Consider the following 22142-nt stretch of genomic DNA (forward strand, 5'->3'; position numbering starts at 1 on the left):
TTATTTTTTTACCCCAAAATCAACTGTATTAGTTGTTCAGGCTCTGGTCTGGTCCCAACTTGATTACTGTCCGGTAATACGGTCAAGTGTAGCAAAGAATACCTAGCAAAGCTAGGCAGCGCGCCTTTCCCTTAACCGCACAGAACTAACATCAGCAACATGCATACCAGTCTTTCCTGGTAGAGGGTTGATGAGGGATTAACTGCTTCTCTTCTAGTTTTTATGATAAGCATGCAATGTAGCTGTACTGTATACTGAACAAAAATGTAACACAACATGCAACAATTTCAAAGATTTTACTGAGTTACAGTTTGTATTTTTAAATTTTTAATTTCACCTTTATTTAACCAGGTAGGCTAGTTGAGAACAAGTTCTCATTTGCAACTGCTACCTGGCCAAGATAAAGCAAAGCAGTTTGACACATAGATAGATAGATAGATAGATAGATAGATAGATAGATAGATAGATAGATAGATAGATAGATAGATAGATAGATAGAGGACAAATGTTCCTTTTTATGAGCATGGCCTTATTCCTATTACAGCATATTGGATGACTGTCATTCATATTCTATTCACCCAGCTCAATGTAACAGCGATAGTTTTAGGCTATTACATGATACGCACATTTTCCCAATACCCATCATGAGGTTGCTACAAACTAGCCTATAATTGAAAGTTTACAATGTAGGTGCACACAGGTCGAGAGAAAATATTTAGTTGACAGACTGTGATACATGGACAGGCAGTGACATATTCAATACCACCTTGTACACTCTTGCATGCATCTAGCTGATATAGGATTTAATCTAATTCCAACAATTGCAAATCCCTGTTTTGTTTCGTTTGCTTCTGTTTAAGAAAACGGTTTTCAACAGAATCGGCGGAATGAATACACCCCTGATTATGTGTAAACACAGTTCACTTTCATAGCAGCCACATTGTATTTTTAAAATTATTATTATTTGAACCTTTATTTAACCAGGCAAGTTAGTTAAGAACAAATTCTTATTTTCAATGACGGCCTAGGAACAGTGTGTTAACTGCCTTGTTCGGTCCTGGGCAGAACGACAAGCTGACAGCTTGTCAGCTCAGGGATTTGATCTTGCAACCTTTCGGTTACTGGCCCAACACTCTAACCACTAGGCTACCTGCCGCCTTCTCACATCTATACGCTCTCCTCCTCTCACCTTCTCCCTTCTCTTGTGAACTTCACAAAGCCACAACACACAGCCTACATCGTTGTCACCATATTAACTAATAGAACTAACGTGTTATTGTACAGTCACTAAGCAGTTTGTCACTTACAGAAGTGGGCCCCAGTGGCAATAAATGAATAAAACCAAAAGCTTACCTTGACTTGCAAGAGTTCCAGTGTTGTGTTGGATACTCATAGCCAGCTAGCTAACATAGCATCCCTCTTTTTGAGCACGGTGTTTGCGTAGGCTAAACTAGCTTGCTGCATTTGCTAGTAAACTGAAAGTGAAAAAAATACAATCTCTTTCAAGATTCTCCTTAATTTTGGAATAAATTATTTTTTTCTAAACTGTTCATCTATTGTCTTTCTCTCTCTTTGAGTCAACTACTCACCTCATGTTATGCACTGCAGTGCTAGCTAGCTGTAGCTTATGCATTCAGTACTAGATTCATTCTCTTATCCATTGTTTGGGTGGACAACATGTCAGTTCATGCTGCAAGAGCTCTGATAGGTTGGAGGACGTCCTCCGGAAGATGTCATAATTACTGTCAGTAAACTGTCAGTTTGTGGAAGGGTGTGAGAACCACGAGCCTCCTAGGTTTTGTATTATAAGTCAATGTACCCAGAGGAGGATGGGAGCTAGCTGTCCTCCTGCTACACCTTGGTGCTACCCTAAAGAGTACTGTTGAGACAACTGTAGACCATTTCAAAAAGTATGGTTTAATCAGTTATTTGGTGATGTGATTATATTTAGTGTAGTTTTATCTAAAAAGAATAACTTTTTAAATGTTTTACTATTTTTATGAAATTCACTAAGGAGGATGGTCGTCTCCTTCCTCCTCTGAGGAGTCTCCACTGCTGGGAATACAGTTATGCATCTGTTGGTCACAGATACACTTCAAAAGTATGTGGTCACCCCTTCAAATTAGTGCATTCGGCTATTTCAGCCACACCCGTTGCAGACAGCCGTAAAAAATTGAGCACACAGCCATACATTTTCCATACACAAACATTGGCAGTATAATTGCCCGTACTGAAGAGCTTAGTGAATGTCAATGTGGCACCGTCATAGGATGCCACTTTTCCAACAAGGCAGTTTGTCAAATGTCTGCTAGAGCAACCCCAGTCAACTGTAAATGCTGTTATTGTGAAGTGGAATCGTTAGGAGCAACAACGGCTCAGCCGCGAAGTGGTAGGCCACACAAGCTAACAGAATGAAACTGCTGAAGCATGTAGCTTGTAAAAATGGTCTGTCTTCAGTTGTAACCGTCACTACTGAATTCCAAACTGCCTCTGGAAGCAACGTCAGCACAATAACTGTTCATTGGGAGCTTCAAGAAATGGATTTCCATGACCGAGCAGCCGCACAAGCCTAAGATCACCATGCCAAGCGTTAGCTGGAGTGGTGTAAAGCTCGCCGCCATTGGACTCTTGGAGCAGTGGAAACGCATTCTCTGGAGTGATGAATCCTGCTACACCATCTGGCAGTCTGACGGACAAATATGGGTTTGGCGGATGCCAGGAGAACGCTACCTGCCCCAATGCATAGTGCCAACTGTTAAGTTAGGTGGATAAGGAATAACGGTCTGGGATTGTTTTTCATGGTTTGGACTAGGACCCTTAGTTTCAGTGAAGGGAAATCTTAACTCTACAGCATACAATGACATTCTAGATGATGGCAACAGTTTGGAGAAGCTTCTCTCCTGTTTCAGCATGAAAATGCCCACAACCATACAGCAATGGTTCGTCGAGATCGGTGTGGAAGAACTTGACTGGCCTGCACAGAGCCCTGACCTTTGTTTTTTGTCGACTTTTTAAAATTTTACTGACAAATTAGCTGTTTTAATCGCGTAAAAATATTGGATGGAAACCTGGTTAGTCTCTCTCCCCTATCTCTCTCTCTCTCTCCTCATACAAACACCCACATTCACACATTCAATCGCTGTCATTTTGTTCTTTCCCTCCCCCTCTCTTCCCCTCTCCATCCCTATCCCTCCCCCTCTCGCTCCTCTCCCTCCCTCCCCCTCTCGCTCCTGGTCCTTCTCTCTCTCTCTCTCTCTCTCTCTCTCTCTCTCTCTCTCTCTCTCTCTCTCTCTCTCTCTCTCTCTCTCTCTCTCTCTCTCTCTCTCTCTCTCTCTCCTTTCCCTCTCTCTCTCTCCTTTCCCTCTCTCTCTCTCCTTTCCCTCTCTCTCTCTCTCTCCTTTCCCTCTCTCTCTCTCCTCCTTTCCCCCCCCTCCCTCCTTTCCCCCTCCCTCCCTCCCTCCCTCCCTCCCTCCCCTCCCTCCCTCCCTCCATCTTCCTCCCTGAGAATCTGATCCTCTTATTATCTGGGCCTCTCCAGATCGGGACAGTTTGATAAATGACTGGCTATATTTTCCTTTGCTGTTATTAGGACACAAATCCACTAGCTGTCATTCAGGGCTTCTGGTGTTGTCTGTGTGTGTTTGCCGATCCTGCCTCTGATGAATGGGCTCAATAAATAAGGAGCTGCTACAGTTCATATATCACAGTGGGTGGAGCTCAACTACTGTATGTGTGTGTGTCTCTGTACGTTAAAGAGGACTCCCTCGACCGATAAAGACAGAAAAAAGGTGTTTATGAGAGATTATTGTTGGAATTGAGCTACACTTTTTGAAGGAAGCTCTCTTAAACACACAAGGGATGACTGATCAAGAAAATGGATAACTGTGATATTTTTTTTCTCCTGATGATACAACACTGTAGCATTCTGTTATCAACACCAAACTAGTTTAAAGTGTAGGAAACATACATTTTTACTCAACATTATAATAACAGTGTGATCAAAGACTTAGTAGTTATGATGTAGTTATGATCTGGTTACCTATAAGTACAAACAGTTCATGTTTTTGGGTTATTACATATTTATTAATGACCTTATTTCTGGATATCTTCTAAACTACCCACAATGTGTTATTTCTCAACAACATGTGGAGGATCTACTCTGTGCTACCAAGTGTGTATGCTAGCTCGGTAGCTAGTTCAAGCTGGTTAAGGTTAGCCACTAGCCATGCTAGCATGTACGATGAACAAAAATATAAACACAGCATGCAACAATTTCTCAATGAGGGACATGTTTGGTGAGTATGAAGTCCATGGAAGAACTGGGACATTTTCAGCTAAGGAGGAATTGTGTACAGACCCTTGCGACATGCGGCCATGCGTTATCATGCTGAAACATGAGGTGATGGCGGCGGATGAATGGCACGACAATGGGTCTCAGGATCTCGTGTACGGTATCTCTGTGCATTCAAATTGCCATCGATAACATGCAGTTGTGTTCGTTGTCCATAGCTTATGCCTGCCCATACCATAACCCGACCGCCACCATGGGGCACTCTGTTCACAACGTTGACATCAGCAAACCGCTGGCCCAGTGAAGCGCCTGCTTCCCCCTCGCTTTGGTTGCTAACTCAGCCTGCACTCTTTTAAACGTTTTACCATCAGATGGGTCCCAGCCATCAATCTGTAAGTCTCTGCTCTCTCTTTGCTTTTAATCTGCACTTATGTTTTGGTTGTATTGTGTTAGTTGTGTTCTAGCTGGTCTCCAGTAGTTCAGCTTTAGTTTGCCAACCATAACCGTAGTGGTTGGCTAGGCTGATAGCTAAATAACTAACTTTAGCTGGCTGGCTAGCTAGCTGCTGGCTAAGATAACTGCATATAGCTAACATTCTTTGATAAATGAAGCTGTAAGCTAGGTGTTGACTCATGCACTGCTAACGTATCGTTAGTAGCCTGGTAGGGCTAAAGTTAGCAGGCTAACAGGGCTAACGTTAGCAGGTTAGTTGGCTAGCAACCTTTCAAGTTGATTTCTAACATTTCAAAAGTATTTGCTGAACATTTTAATTAAAACCTGTAGTCATGAGTGCAAACAATTTGGTTTAATTTGAAGTTATACATTTCAAGTTATTTCTATTGGAGTTTGCATTATAGTGGATAGGCTGGCTTGCCGGGTCCTCCATATTACATCAATCTCCGGAAAACATTTTCCGACATTTTCTTTGTCATTCTTCTGATTTCTGATTAGCTCTATGTCATAACTCGAAAAAAAAAGAGAAAGTCTTGGGTCTTTTGATATGCATATACTAATACAAATGTTTGTTACATCTGGTTACATTTATTCTACCTAACCTTTAATATGAACCTATTAAAAACTGGCAGAAGCCTCTTCTTTGAAATGCAGCGTGTGTGTGTGTGTTTGTGCAGCTATGCAGTATGTCAGAGTTCAGTGCCATTGTCTTTATGGGATGTGATTGCTGTTCTTGCTTTCAGATGTGACCTTTTTACGCTGAGAAATTGATTATACGCCGTCGTAGATGTAGGGTGGCTTTCCAGAATGCATAGTGGTCTGAGACACTGTCACTTCCCATCGCAGCTGTTAATGCAATGAGTGATCGCACACACACAGCGATCCAGTCGGAACACTCCCTGCCACCCGTTGGCTAGCTTGGTGAAGAATTTCATAAGGTGAATGCACCAATTTGTAAGTCGCTCTGGATAAGAGCGTCTGCTAAATGACTTAAATGTAAATGTAAATGAATTTAGGCCTCGCCTACATGACAGTTTAACGTAGGCATACCTAAGAAGATATCATAACCACAGTGTTCTGTATTGTATACAGGATGTGGTCTGTTAGTCTTTTTGAGATTTATTTGTAGCACAATATATTTATTTGTAGTACAATGACATAATTTGAAAAGGGGTTGTTACATTTTATGTACTGTGAATTTTTATGTACTGTGCATTTAGCCGCAGCAAAGGATAGTACCAAACATGTTACAACCCCATACTGGTCAAAATTCTGTGAGTTAAAGGAAAGTTTCACCCATTTTTAATGTTCTATTGTTTTTATGCATCGCTGAGTGATGTTCTATCGATTCCCTGGGTCATTTCATGTTTTCACGTGTACCTGAGTTATTGGCCTTCAAGCGGGCAGCAATTCGGGCCGGTATGACGTAGCACTGTGATAAAGTCTCTCTCACTACACTGGAAGTTAATAGGAATACGACTTTTACATTGTGAAAACGTCTATCATACATGTCAGATTTCAATACTGGCTGATGTCATAACTCGGGAGGATGTCTTCTCATATTTTTTGCAATATTCCTACCTGAGAACTTTGTAATTTAATGGAGGATCTAGCACATTCTTCCTATCTGTCTGTCTGTTTAGTCCAGGGTGCATTGCAAGGTGCCATTGTCAGAGATATTATAGAAAGGAGATTGGAATCAAATGAAAGAAGGAGCGTATAATGCCCCACCCAGCAGGCTGTCGACCAATCGCGTTCCCGTTGTCATGCTGCGTCACGCAATTGCTAAGCTATTGGTCAAGCATTCCCTTCTCAAAGTATGTCGATAAACGTGCCTATTTTCCTCGAAAGTATGTAATGTCCGAATTCCAAAGCTAGATGATATTACAGAGAGCCAGTTAATTATCTCACATCTCTGTAAAGATTTGCGATGTTGTACTTCTTGGTGACGAAATTTGTGCTAATGTTGGGTTTTTGAGCTAGCGCCCAATAGACTCCCGTTCACGTGCTACTTGTCCCAGAATCACCCAGAATGCACCGTGCGGCCCATTGACGTAGCATGGGCTTTGTTTTCCGTCTCCTCAAAGTATGTCTGCTGTTGCGATTGTTAGAGTCCACTCTGTGAGGCATCTTCAAATCAAATCAAATTTATTTATATAGCCCTTCGTACATCAGCTGATATCTCAAAGTGCTGTACAGAAACCCAGCCTAAAACCCCAAACAGCAAGCAATGCATGTGTAGAAGCACGGTGGCTAGGAAAAACTCCCTAGAAAGGCCAAAACCTAGGAAGAAACCTAGAGAGGAACCAGGCTATGTGGGGTGGCCAGTCCTCTTCTGGCTGTGCCGGGTGGAGATTATAACAGAACATGGCCAAGATGTTCAAATGTTCATAAATGACCAGCATGGTCGAATAATAACAAGGCAGATCATTTGAAACTGGAGCAGCAGCACAGTCAGGTGGACCGGGGACAGCAAGGAGTCATCATGTCAGGTAGTCCTGGGGCACGGTCCTAGGGCTCAGGTCAGTTGAAACTGTTGAACATGATGAGATTGGGGACTCCTAAACTGATAGTGTAGTTTGTTTAGATGATTTTATAGCTAACTAGCTACTTTACATGCTGATATTGTATTTGGTGTTATTGTGTGTAGCTATGTTTGCTAGCTAGCTAGCCAGCCAGCTCGTAGGGAGAGCATTACATAGTTGACTTGAGCTGAAAAATATTTCCACAATGATTTTCCATGTTGTTACCAACCTTATTATTACGCCAAAATGAAACATTTGTTCACAAAAAAATATTGTTCTCGCATATTAGTGTTAAATTAAAGGAATGAGTGGTTTTTGGTGGATTTTTCCATTAATATTTGTGAATTTAGCATTTTACATTTCGCCAGCTATCCTTTTAACTAACGGTACGACTGCATGCTATATCACACCTACCTTTGTCTGTGTTTCCTGCTAACACCTTGTTCCAGCTGCGTAGCGACACTATCTACAATGGAATGCACTTACACTTCTCCTCCTTCCTCTCCGCACCTGTTTTCACACTTCCCATGTTTCCCCTTTTCTTTCTTTCCCTTCCCTTTCTTTTCCCCTCCTTTTGTCTGCCTGTCTGTCTGTCTGTCTGTCTGTCTGTCTGTCTGTGTGCAGGTGACTTCTATTCCCTTCTGTCCAAACTCCTAGGCGAGAGCGAGGACGTAGTCCACGTGCATAAGTATACGCCCGGCGAGGCGCAGAGTGCCCAGGCCAAACTGGTGGCTCAGATTGATAGCATAATTCAAAAGAAAGACCTGGGCTGGCCCAGTCCCAGGCTAGGCTTCCTGGACAGAGAGGATGCTATACTGGTGAGGGACAGAGTGCACAAGTTTCACCAGTTAGAGGCTACGGCCAGGCCTCCCGGGAGCAAGCTAATGCCAGCTAACGCACTGGTCGAGATTGACGATGATGATGAAGAAGAAGGTGGGTTTTCCGGGGGGGTGACATCAACCATGTTTCAAAGACGTCTTTTTGCTTTGGCATGTTTCAATTCCAAGGCATGCCCTTATGTGATTTCAAATTATTATTATTTTTGGCATTTATTATTATTCCCATGTCCTCCCATTTCATTACGCTCATTAATGAGGTATAGTGAGGCTCCACATAATCACCCAGTGTTGGCGCTATAGCCTACATGCTGATGAGACTGGAAGTGTAGCTGGTCCAGGGATACCTTTAGGCTCTGATCGAACTGGTTCAGATTAAGAGACATGAAGCAAAGGCTGATTCCAGACCAGTGTTTAGCATGCCCAATTTTGGCTCTATTCTCAGAGGTGATTTGATTGATTGATTGATTTATGGATTGAAATTATTAGACCATTTAAAAAAAAATACATACAGTACATAAGGGTGCTCCGCCACAATTTTTAAGAAAATCGCCAAGATTTACACAAAGCTTAAAGGAGTTGAAATAAGTCTAGATTAGGACTTCCTGGTGTGTTTCTTTCCCCTTTGTAACATCCCTCTCTTTGTTGTTAAAACAAAGCTTGCTGACAGCTGCAAAAAAAGTCTAATTGAACGTTTCGCTTGAGTAGGTTCCCTTACTCAATACTAATTGAGTTGTTTTTTTGTGTGTCTTTTATACCAACCAGCTGTTAGCGAGGCGGAGCTCTTGTTGTGACTTGCTCAATTCCAGTTTCCATGTCAAATCTCAAACGACATCAGGGATACGTCCTATCGGCCCGCCCGTCCCGGCTCTATCAATCCGGTGTGGAAAATCCAATTACCAACACAAACGGGTGTAAATTAATTTGATTTCATGCATATGCTCCTGTTTTTGGGGGCGGTGGAGAGAAGACCGGTTGGAGCGCCTTGTTGTCTCCCGGCCAGACTTTAACCAACTAATTGCCATTCCTCTCCACATCATACCATGACTTATTCATACAGCAGAGAAGCTTTCAGCTGTTTGTCTGAGGGTTGGTGCCCCAGTCGTACCTTTGAGTGCAGAAACTGCCTAAGGAAGTCAGCCAACCAGCGTGGAATGGAGTTGCAGGCAGTGAATGTTGGCATATTGAACATCGACTGGAGCGTGTGGTATTTGAAGATGTAAATCTGAGTTTTTCTGTGAAAGAGGATATTTGAAAAGGACTTATGTTCTATATGACGTATTCATATTCATTACGTAAGCCCGACATAAGCACTTTACATAATCATTCATTACTTGTCAAGTAAACATTTTGTTGTTGTGAATGTGAAACCCTTTTAAGGCTTTGGCCTAGCGACTTTTCAAACACGTTTTTAGCACATACTAAATCCACTCAATGATTCTTGATTGAAAATGCCATCCCCGCGACATGATAGGCTCTTTTCAATCATCAAACCATTTTAATAAGGAGACGAAGTGTCCTGAGGTGTTCACTACACCTGATTGCTTATCCAGTGCTGGTGTTTATGTTCAACTGGACGTTTGACCTTTTGACCCCATTTACAGTACAGTAATGCCTTCTAGCCAAATGTCGGTCCAACCAACAATTCACAAAGTCTCTCTTGCAGCCATTGATGTTGTTTTGTTTTTATTTATCAGAAGTTTGCAGAGTATGTTTGTGGTTGTGTGCGACATGCTCACGCTTCATTATTCTGTAGATTAATATGATTACATGCATCATTACATGTTATTGCACTCTGCTCTGTCTTATTAGCCCTATAATGAAAACCTCAATGTGGTTTCATTTCATTAGCTAAACTGTTGCAGTTAATTTTTATCCAATGCTAGCAATTTCTAAAATGTTTTTGGTCGAGGGCCATAAGACATGCTTAACATAAGCTTTGTCTCATTATGTGTTTACTTATGTCTAGTAATTGTCTACAGTGAATGGTCTTTGACCTAGTTACCATATCAACGAGAGAAGAGCACGAGCAGGAAAATCCACTCAAGCAACTAAATGTGAATAGATTTTTCAGGCTGATGCGTCAGTAGTAGCCAGAAATGTGTTTACGTTCACTTCCATTAGACTCACAGCAACCTTTTGTTTGCGCTCAGCGGCCTATCATCCTCCACTGTCCTCTCAAGCAATTCCAAAAATGGTGTCTTGCTGAAGGCAGATGTTTTTTATTTTTTTATTTAACCTATATTTATTAAGGAAGTCCCATTTGAAGTCAAAATACTTATTTTACAAGGGAGACCTGGCAATGTACAGTGTATGTCAAATCATTCCACTTTAGATTAATCCAAACTATTAGCAGATTAGCAGATTATTAGGAAACAGTGGGTGATGACGTGAGACAAGAGATCATTGCACCGGGGCGGCTAGGAATCTATTTGGTTTACATTACCCCATGCTAACGAACGACTTGCCAGATGTCATTTTTCCCTCCTTTGAAACGACCCTATGGTATTGTTAAGCTGACCACAGGTTTCTGGCGTTCCTCTCTCTCTCCGTGTGTGTGTGTGTGTGTGTGTGTGTGTGTGTGTGTGTGTGTGTGTGTGTGTGTGTGTGTGTGTGTGTGTGTGTGTGTGTGTGTGTGTGTGTGTGTGTGTGTGTGTGTGTGTGTGTGTGTGTGTGTGTAGAGTACCATCTGGAAGAGGTGACGGACTGGCCAGAGAGCCCACTCCAGCTGGGTCAGGTGTCCGGTTTGGCCCTGGACTCAGACGACAACCTGGTCATCTTCCACAGGGGAGACCACCAATGGGGGGTCAAGTAAGTAGCTATGATGATGTTACATATACAGTCGTGGCCAAAAGTTTTGAGAATGACGCATATTAATTTCCACAAAGTTTGCTGCTTCAGTGTCTTTAGATATTTTTGTCAGATGTTACTATGGAATACTGAAGTATAATTAAAAGCATTTCATAAGTGTCAAAGGCTTTTATTGACGTTGATGCATAGAGTCAATATTTGCAGTGTTGACCCTTCTTTTCCAAGACCCTTCTTCTCCAATCCGCCCTGGCATGTTGTCAATTAACATCTGGGCAACATCCTGACTGAGGGCAGCCCATTCTTGCACAATCAATGCTTGGACTTTGTCAGAATTTGTGGGTTTTTGTTTGTCCACCCACCTCTTGACGATTGACCACAAGTTCTCAATGGGATTAAGGTCTGGGGAGTTTCATAGCCATAGACCCAAAATAACAATGTTTTGTTCCCCGAGCCACTTAGTTATCACTTGTGCCTTATGGCAAGATGCTCCATCGTGCTTGAAAAGGTATTGTCATCACTAAACTGTTCCTGGATGTTCGGGAGAAGTTGCTCTTGGAGGATGCGTTGGTACCATTCTTTATTCATGGCTGTATTCTTAGGTAAATTGTGAGTGAGCCCACTCCCTTGGCTGAGAAGCAACCTCCCACATAAATGGTCTCAGGATGCTTTACTGTTGGCATGACACAGGACTGATGGTAGTGCTCACCTTGTCTTCTCCGGACAAGCTTTTTTCCGGATGCCCCAAACAATCGGAAAGGGGATTCATCAGAGAAAATGACTTTACCCCAGTCCTCAGCAGTAAAATCCATGTACCTTTTGCAGAATATCAGTCTGTCCCTGATATTTTTCCTGGAGAGAAGTTGCTTCTTTGCTGCCCTTCTTGACACCAGGCCATCCTCCAAAAGTATTTGCCTCACTGTGCGTGCAGATGCACTCACACCTGCCTGCTGCCATTCCTCAGCAATCTCTGTACTGGTGTTGCCCCGATCCTGCAGCTGAATCAACTTTAGGAGACGGTCCTGGCGCTTGCTGGACTTTCTTGGGCACCCTGAAGCCGCCTTCACAACAATTGAACCGCTTTCCTTGAAGTTGTTGATGAGCCGATAAATGGTTGATTTAGGTGCAATCTTACTGGCAGCAATATCCTTGCCTGTGAAGCCCTTTTTGTGCAAAGCAATGATGACTGCACGTGTTTCCTTGCAGGTAACCATGGATGACAGAGGAAAAACAATGATTCCAAGCACCACCCTCCTTTTGAAGCTTCCAGTCTGTTATTTGAACTCAATCAGCATGACAGAGTGATCTCCAGCCTTGTCCTCATCAACACTCACACCTGTGTAACGAGAGAATCACTGACATGATGTCAGCTGGTCCTTTTGTGGCTGAAATGCAGTGGAAATGTTTTTTGGGGATTAAGTTTATTTGCATGGCAAAGAGGGACTTTGCAATTAATCTGATCACTCTTCATAACATTCTGGAGTATATTCAAATTGCCATCATACAGACTGAGGCAGTAGACTTTGTGAAAAATAATATTTGTGGCATTCTCAAAACTTTTGGCCATGACTGTACTGTTATACTGTTTCCCTACTGTTTATCTGAGAGAGGACCACTGTCTTCTTTATTTAACCAGAAGATATCTTAAAGGTGCACTCCGGGATCTTAAGCACAACAAATTCGTAAACATTTTTTGTTATTTTATTTATATTTCCGTTATTTTACCAGGTAAATTGACTGAGAACACTTTCTCATTTGCAGCAACGACCTGGGGAATAGTTACAGGGGAGAGGAGGGGGACGAATGAGCCAATTGTAAACTGGGGATTATTAGGTGACCGTGATGGTTTGAGGGCCAGATTGGGAATTTAGACAGGACACCGGGGTTAACACCCCTACTCGTACGATAAGTGCCATGGGATCTTTAATGACCTCAGAGAGTCAGGACACCCGTTTAACGTCCCATCCGAAAGACGGCACCCTACACAGGGCAGTGTCACCCAATCACTGCCCTGGGGCATTGGGATATTTTTTTTTAGACCAGAGGAAAGAGTGCTTCCTACTGGCCCTCCAACACCACTTCCAGCAGCATCTGGTCTCCCATCCAGGAACTGACCAAGACCAACATATTGCACAAATTGGCTAAAGTAGTACACAAAAAACAGGGACTTGTTTTGAGAGTACTTCTTTAAAGTTCTACTGTTTAAAGAGATACCTGGCAAGAATATCAGTAAAGAAATAGTATTACAGTGTGTAGGCTACTGAGGCCAAACACAACACAAACAATTCTCTCAAAGACAAAAACTTTTACAGTTTGCATGCAGCGTAGCCTAGTGGTTAGAGCGTTGGACTAGTAACCGGAAGGTTGCGAGTTCAAACCCCCGAGCTGACAAGGTACAAATCTGTCGTTCTGCCCCTGAACAGGCAGTTAATCCACTGTTCCCAGGCCGTCATTGAAAATAAGAATATGTTCTTAACTGACTTGCCTGGTTAAATAAAGGTAAAATAAATGAAAATAAAAATGTTTCCCCTAAATGCACTGAGAAGCAGCGCACCGCCGCTACTAAATCGTGGCTGCCACTGCAAAAATATTTTGCAGGAAACTAGCATTAAAACTGTCAAATGTTCTGCTCCATGGCAAAATGTGTAGATGTGCTTAAAAACAGCAAAATGTTGTCTCTGCTGCAGAGAAGGGCCTCTAAAATCGTGCCATTGCCCACTCAAGGGTTTCCGTCAGCCGCTAATGGCCGTAAAAAAAAGACATAGAAAAGCCGATAAATAAATTTGGCACCAGCCAATTGTTCAGCAGAAAGAAAAAAATCCCATTGCGAAATAATGCTTTTTAGCCTATTCAAAATGAAATTAAATCAATTCAAAGTTTATTGGTCACGTGCGCCGAATACAGCAGGTGTAGACCTTACAGTGAAATGCTTACGTACAGGCCCTATGTTTTTCAACCACTCCACACATTTCTTGTTAACAAACTATAGTTTTGGCAAGTCCGTGAGGACATCTACTTTGTGTATGACACAAATAATTCACTGTATCACATTTCCAGTGGGTCAGTAGTTTACATACACTAGGTTGACTGTGCCTTTTAAACAGCTTGGAAAATTCCAGAAAATTATGTCATGGCTTTAGAAGCTTCTGATAGGCTAATTGACATAATTTGACTCAATTGGAGGTGTACCTGTGGATGTATTTCAAGGCCGACCTTCAAACTCAGTGCCTCTTTGCTTGACATCATGGGAAAATCATAAGAAATCAGCCAAGTCCTCAGAAAAATAATTGTAGACCTCCACTAGTCTGGTTCATCAATGGTTCATCAATTTCCAAACGCCTGAAGGTGCCACGCTCATCTGTACAAGCAATAGTACACAAGTATAAATACCATAGGACCACACAGCCGCCAAACCGCTCAGGAAGGAGACGCCTTCTGTCTCCTAGAGATGAACGTACTTTGGTGCGAAAAGTGCAAATCAATCCCAGAACAACAGCAAAGGACCTTGTGAAGATGCTAGAGGAAACAGGTACAAAAGTATCTATTTCCACAGTACAACGAGTCCTATATCGACATAACCTGAAAGGCCGCTCGGCAAGGAAGAAGCCACTGCTCCAAAACCGCCATAAAAAAGCCAGACTACGGTTTGCAACTGCAAATGGGGACAAAGGTTGTACTTTTTGGAGAAATATCTTCTGGTCTGATGAAACAAAAATAGATCTGCTTGGCCATAATGACCATCGTTATGTTTGGAGGATAAAGGGGGAGCAGTGGCCGAAGCCGAAGAACGCCATGCCAACCGTGAAGCACTGGGGTGGCTGCATCATGCTGTGGGGGTGCTTTGCTGCAGGGGGGACTGGTACACTTCACAAAATAGATGGCATCATGAGGGAGGAAAATTCTATGGATATATTGAAGCAACATCTCAAGACATCAGTCAGGAAGTTAAAGCTTGGTCGCAAATGTGTCTTCCAAATGGACAATGACCCCTAGCACACTTCCAAAGTTGTGGCAAAATGGCTTAAGGACAACAAAGTCAAGGTATTGGAGTGGCCATCACAAAGCAGCCATGACCTCAATCCTATAGAACATTTGTGGGCAGAACTGAAAAGGCGTGTGCGAGCAAGGAGGCCCACAAACCTGACTCAGTTACATCAGCTTTGTCAGGAGGAATGGGCCAAAATTTATCCAATTTATTGTGGGAAGCTTGTGGAAGGCTACCTGAAATGATTGAACCAAGTTCAACAATTTCTGACCCATTGGGAATGTGCTCAAATAAATCATTCTCTCTACTATTATTCTGACATTTCACATTCTTAAAATAAAGTGGTGATCCTAACTGACCAAAGACAGGGAATTATTTTACTGGCATTAAATGTCAGGAATTGTGAAAAACTGAGTTTAAGTGTATTTGGCTAAGGTGTATGTAAACTTCCGACTTCAACTGTAGATGATTGTTGAGTTGCTACTCTCAGTGAAAAGGCCCATCCATGCATATCGCACTATTTCAAAAGTACAATTGCGGGAAAACATAGTTTGAGAAGAAAAGGGCTATTGCTGTAAAAAGAAGACATTGAATAGACTCTAATCTGTCATTCAGTAATTAAAATGATCAATTTGGTGGCCTTCCGGGTGGCGCAGTTGTCTAAGGCACTGCATCGCAATGCTAGCTGTGCCACCAGAGACTCTGGGTTCGATCAGCCGGCTGCGACCGGGAGGTCCATGGGGCGACGCACAATTGGCCTAGCCTCGTCCGGGTTAGGGAGGGTTTGGCCGGTAGGGATATCCTTGTCTCATTGCGCACTAGTGACTCCTGTGGTGGGCCGGGCGCAGTGCGCGCTGACCAGGTCGCTAGGTGCACAGTGCTTCCTCCGACACATTGGTGCGGCTGGTTTCCGGGTTGGATGCGCGCTGTGTTAAGAAGCAGTGCGGCTTGGTTGTGTTTCGGAGGATGCACGGCTCTCGACCTTTGTCTCTCCCGAGCTAGTACGGAACTTTTAGCGATGAGACAAGACAGTAACTACTAACAATTGGATACCACGAAATTGGGGAGAAAAAGGGGGTTAAAAAAATAAAATAAAATTGTATCAACTTGATTGAGCGAACAACAGTAGGCCTATAGCCTATCTTGTTGGCACCAGCGGAGAGCATCGGCCATGCCACTGGTAATTGCTCACTGCGCATATTCACCCTTAATCAGCGTTGGCTCAGTGCCGCTTAAAAGTTTGTTTTTGGACAATGGACGTCATATTCATTTCGTGTCTCGGCCTTCTCGTAGGCCTGTTATATGGACAACATTGGTTTTATTGATTGTTTGTCCGTGTCAGCAGAGTAGTCTACCCTGTAATTTGTCGTATTAAAAAGATTCTGCTAATGTCTCCAGTCATATAAAGTGTAGTTGAATTGCTTTAAATATGTTTTTCCCAATGCAAAGAAAGGCGACACGTTAACGTTATTTTGTCAGTCATGCATTGAACGATCTATTTTGCGAACAGTGATTGAGATATTTTATTATCCTAAATTATGACTATCCAATCTACTCATCACGTTACCCTTACAAAAGGACTGCAGTTTTGAAACTGCTGTTAATGTGCAGAAACTGCAGTTGACTGTGGTGTTTTCGATGCAGTAATATACTATAATATTATACTGCACTCTAACTGCAGTTACACTGCAAAATTACTGTAGTAAAACATAAATAATATTTGGGACACAGTATTTGCAGCATACTGCAGCTACACTGCAGTCTGACTGCAATCTTTTTTTGTAAGGGTAGCAATAGTAGGCCATCTTACCCAAATCTGTAAATGCAATGATGTATGGAATGCTTTCTTATAAAGATGCATTTTTTATGGTGAAAATGTGCTCTCCTAAACTTGGAACTCACGCTCTGCCTATGCATAGTCTAGTGATTTAGCTGTTCATTACTTGTCTTGTTGGTTTGAACGTGACACATGTTTAACTTAACTACAACCTATTAGCGAGTCGAACATTTCTGAGTTGCCTAGTTCCGACTAGCACGCGAACGCGACGTCATTCTAACGCCTTCAAAGTGCGCGGTAAGGACACACGTCATTGCCTCCTCGATTTGCACGTTCTGTGAAGACGAATTACCATAATCTTAATGTGATTTCTGTCATTCTGATCACCGTGGGTGGATGCCCTAATTAGGTTACCGGTACACTTCTCAAATGTCCCGTAAATTAAAATGCTGCCGGTCAAATGTCCAATGCCACATTTTCATTACGGAAACCCTGGCCCACGCCCACTTTCACAGCCGCTGAAAAAAATCCTAGGATAAACATTGGCATTGTCTTGCATTGCAACACTTCCAAGTCTTTAGAAAGCTGGAAATCGATGTTCCTGGTGCTGGTGCTTAATATTCAGACAATGACACCATTTCCTCTCATCTCAGTCTATTGGAGCTTAATATTCAGACAATGACACCATTTCCTCTCATCTCAGTCTATTGGAGCTTAATATTCAGACAATGACACCATTTCCTCTCATCTCGGTCTATTGTGAAGTGCTCCATACAACTACTCAGACATTTTTGACTTTATCAGACTGTCAGCGATGTCCAAATACTGTTAAATGGACTTTTGGACCGGAGATAATTTAGACCTATCACCTATGTCTACTTACCCACATCCATTCAGATCAGTGGTGAATGGAATACAAGGGGGACAAGTCATTTAAGAGTGTTGGGATATTTTCCCTGGTCTGTCCACTGTGCAAACAAACTGCAAACAAACAGACTTTTGAGATTAGCTCCAGGCACAGGCACAAACCAGTTTAGTGAGGCTGAAGTAATGGATAATTGCAAATAGATTGTCAGTTAGTGAAGTCCCTTCTCTCGAATGATCCAGTTTTGCTTTCCTCCAAATCAGATAAGACTTTTATGTAGATAGTGGTGCATCCCTTTAAGGCTGTGTGGGTGTGTCCTAAATGGAAGCCTTTCCCTGTTTAGTGCACTACTTTTGACCAGGGCCTACTATGTCAGGAATAAGGTGCAATTTGGGATGCAGCCTGTGTCTCTTGATGTTTGGCAGGCTGAGCCCAAGGTTCCTTCTGTCTTTATGTTTCAAACTGTTTGTTTTGTTCAGAGGGAGCAATAGGGATACAGTCTGTAGACTGGAGTCAGTAATTGGGGCACTGTGTTCCTCCAGTGTTCAGGGTTGTAACCTGTCATTAGGCCAGGAATATGTAGACCCCCCCGCCCCCCATGCAAATTCAAACCTCTCCCAGGTGTCCTGATTAGCATAAATAGACAGGCAATCTGGGCAAAGTGATGAAAGAGTGAAGACGCCATCGGCTTTGGTGATGTGTTTTTTATTTATTTTTTAAACGGGTTTCTGAATTCGTGATTGTAACTTTTGGTAACAGTAACCAGGTTTCCATCCAACCTTTTTTGTGAGTAAAGTACATGTCGGATAAAACATTTAATCACGGCAAATGTCGACAAAACAAAATACACTAGACAAGGTGGGATTTTTTTTGTGTCGGTACAATGAATTATGCGAGAAATGTTGGTGGAAGCTCTTTTATGCACAACAACCATCATATCGAAGTAAACTTGGGAGTCACACGATGACATGTTGTGTGGTCCCCCCGCTACGACTCATCAGGAAGCATGCAGTTTATTAGAAAACAGAAGAAATACATTATGATAAACTTCACAGGGTGGTGAAAGTGCACTGTGATGAGCTTGATGCTCCTTTCCAATAAATATCGAGGGTTTTATTCCGGTGACATGATGATCCATTCTTGGCTGCCGTTTGACTTTTGTTCATAATAATAGTGTAGGATAGGATTGGGGCGGCAGGGTAGCCTAGCGGTTAGAGCGTTGGATTAGTAACCGGAAGGTTGCAAGTTCAAATCCCTGAGCTGACAAGGTACAAATCTGTCGTTCTGCCCCTGAACAGGCAATTAACCCACTGTTCCTAGGCCGTCATTGAAAATAAGAATTTGTTCTTAACTGACTTAACTAGTTATATAAAGGTTAAAAAACAAATAAATATATGTGCGCTGTAGCGAACACGTGCAAATATCAGAGTTTGCACACTCGCTATATAATGCAATATTTCTTGTGAGAAAACCATCAGTAGAGTTGAAAATGCGATGGAAACCCATTTAACTTGTATTTTTTATTTGGGTACATGTGAATTTAACCGCAAAATGTATTTTATGTGGACTACAGGAATGTGCCACGCACAGCACTTTATCTGAAACATATCAATTTTATGGAAACATCTCTGGAGGGAAAATGTGGATTTTATAATATTTACATGAAAATTGGTTGCCAATTGGATGGAAACCTAGCTAGTGTAGTATAGGGATCACATATTAGGCACTCATTTTGCAGTTTATAAGTGTGTATAGAAATAGCTTATTAGGCATTTATCTTATTATCATCAATTTACTAGGCCTTGAATTGGTGACATTAATGAATTTCTAACATTTGGAAGCTTAGTCCTCTTTTATGAAATCAGTTTGTGATGAATGGTGAGTGTAAATATGGACTTGTTTCACTCTCCTTAAGCAACATGTTTTTAAAGTAAACAAGAGCATAGACATTTTTGTCTCTGTTTTTAAATGTATCGTTGTAAAAAGTGTAGTGAAGAAGATTCACAATAATTGAGTTTACAACAAAATTTTTATTTATTTTTTATGACCAAACCGTGTATTTCTAAATATATATAAAATAATATTTTAACCTATTTAACTAGGCAAGTCAGTTAAGAAGAAATTCTTATGTACAATGACGGCCTACCCCCGGCCAAATCCAGACGACGCTGGGTCAATTGAGCGCCGCCCTATGGGTCTCCCGATCACGGCCGGTTGTGATACAGCCTGGAATCGAACCAGGCTCTGTAGTGGCGCTTCTAGCACTGAGATGCAGTACCTTAGACCGCTGCACCACTCAGTCTCAATTAGCCTAATCATTGCCTGGCTTCTGAGCTTCCCTCTTCCTACTGCTGACCATGACTATATCAGAGTCAATTTGAAGGGCCTAATTAGTTATCCCAGTGCATGTGTCCAGCTCCAGTGATGTGGCCCATATCAATTACAGGAATGTGCCATATTAAAGGTAGAATATGCAGAAATCGGTCCGCCATTTCCTGGTTGCTAAAATTCTAATAGTTTCCCTAATTTCAGTTTGTGACAAAACAAGCAATGTATAGAGAATCATTGTTCCTAAATCCTGTGAAATATATTTTCAATAACCAAAAATATTGTATTTGTTAGCTTGTTTGAAATTGGTCTACAAAACCAAAATAAAAGACTACGTAAAACTAAACTTAAGAACGGGAAGCATAGAGCGAGTGCACATAGAACATATCTTACTGCTTCTTAGACCTTCTTTCAATGAGAATGACTGATCTATAACTACATTTCTATGTGAATTTGGTCTTGTCACCCAAAAAGTTACATATTGCAGCTGTCGTGTCTTTACTATCATTAAATGAAGACTTTTAGTTGTTATCAAAGATCCTCTGTAATTGGTAATACGCGATTAAACTGATTAATCATCCAACTGTAATTAACTAGGAAGTCGGGGCACCAAAGAAAATATTCAGATTACAAAGTTATAATTTTCCTAATATAACTTTTCAGATATTTTATAACTGATCAATTCGTCTTTGAATTAATGAATTATTTACTTTACCTCACGTTAGTCTCATTCCAAACGTCACGTAAATTGTTGGTTATCTGCACGAACCCAGTCTTCACTATGAGTCATCCATACATCAATTGTCTTAAATAATTTATTTATTAACTAAGTAATTTACAGAACTGCATAAACAAACAAACAAAGTAAAAATGGTTACAAGAAATGATAGGGGAATGTGCCCTAGTGGGTTAAACCGGCATGGCGGCTTGGTGTACAAAAGGGAGGTGGGGGTCGACTGAGATGACAACACACAGTTGATAATTATAACAATTGAAATGCTAATCCTTTGCACATGAACGCTCACTCATTCTGGAACAATTGCCATCAATATATATATTTACGCTCAGTGTGTCGTCTTGATCGCTGTTGAAAAATTCGTTTCTGTTGGAGAGTTTCCGTCCACTCTTTCTCCCTCTGTCTGTCTGTCTGTCTGTCTGTCTGTCTGTCTGTCTGTCTGTCTGTCTGTCTGTCTGTCTGTCTGTCTGTCTGTCTGTCTGTCTGTCTGTCTGTCTGTCTGTCTGTCTGTCTGTCTGTCTGTCTGTCTGTCTGTCTGTCTGTCTGTCTGTCTGTCTGTCTGTCTGTCTGTCTGTCTGTCTGTCTGTCTGTCTGTCTGTCTGTCTGTCTGTCTGTCACTCTGTCACTCTGTCACTCTGTCACTCTGTCACTCTGTCACTCTGTCACTCTGTCACTCTGTCACTCTGTCACTCTGTCACTCTGTCACTCTGTCACTCTGTCGTGGTTAGGATGGATTGTTCAGAGTGACATTCATTCATTTCGTTTTTGATGTTTCCCCCGTCTTCGTTCTTCGCGTTCAATTATACCGAATTCCTAGCTGCAGACTGGTAATTAATATCAAAGACTTGTTCTTATTCTGTCGGTATCGATAGTCTAAGAGTTTAACCACGTGGTATGGTTAAAAGATTCAGCAATCGTCTCAACCTTTGTCCTCTCGTGATTGAGAGAAAACATGGTCTGTAACCTTTGTCCTCTCATAATGGAGAAAACATGGTCTGTTGAGGAATTCTCAAGGTTGGGGTTTTATTCGGAATTGCAGAAAAGGGCCTGTCCCAGGATACCCTGGGCTCATGGGCGGTCCTCTGATTTAGTTAAACACAAAAGGGAATTGGAATTTCCTTCATTAAACAGTCCAAAATCACATTACACAATTTTACAAACAGTCTCATCCTCACTCATTCATCTTATACAACAATTAGATGTAAAACCTCATATCTGAGGCTATTATATAAACAGCGTTATGGTAATGTGGCCGCACCGTCTCTCATGAGTTTTACAAACTTGTACCAAACAGACCAGTTCGTAGCTGGATTCTTCACCGATCTTTTATACTTTCTCCGGAACATAAATGTTGTTCGGACCTCAAGTTCTGTGAGGTGGAAGAAATTCCTTTGTTCTCTATGAAACTTCACTCTGTGTGGCCATGCGGCAGGATCTTCCTGGAATTTCCGACCTCTGACCACAGCAGCCTAGTTGTAGGAGGAAGGGAGAGGGAGATGGGGCTTGCTGTATCCAAAGAGGGCAAAGCCATGACACAG

At 42.0% G+C, this 22142-nt stretch overlaps 1 protein-coding gene across 4 annotated transcripts in view; it reads left to right on the forward strand.

Moving 5' to 3' along the window:
• Positions 1–22142, forward strand: part of pam (peptidylglycine alpha-amidating monooxygenase) — a 150609-nt gene that overhangs the window by 88512 nt on the left and 39955 nt on the right. For 3 of the 4 annotated variants that reach the window (XM_046290581.1, XM_046290583.1, XM_046290582.1), the window contains exons 16-17: positions 7894–8202; positions 10787–10916. In XM_046290581.1, coding sequence (XP_046146537.1) covers positions 7894–8202; positions 10787–10916 — 439 coding nt within the window. The remainder of the gene's footprint in view (positions 1–7893; positions 8203–10786; positions 10917–22142) is intronic. The other variant, XM_046290584.1, reaches the window with a different exon arrangement.

Source organism: Oncorhynchus gorbuscha, linkage group LG11, assembly GCF_021184085.1.
Source record: "Oncorhynchus gorbuscha isolate QuinsamMale2020 ecotype Even-year linkage group LG11, OgorEven_v1.0, whole genome shotgun sequence".
NCBI classification, from domain to species: Eukaryota; Metazoa; Chordata; class Actinopteri; order Salmoniformes; family Salmonidae; genus Oncorhynchus; species Oncorhynchus gorbuscha.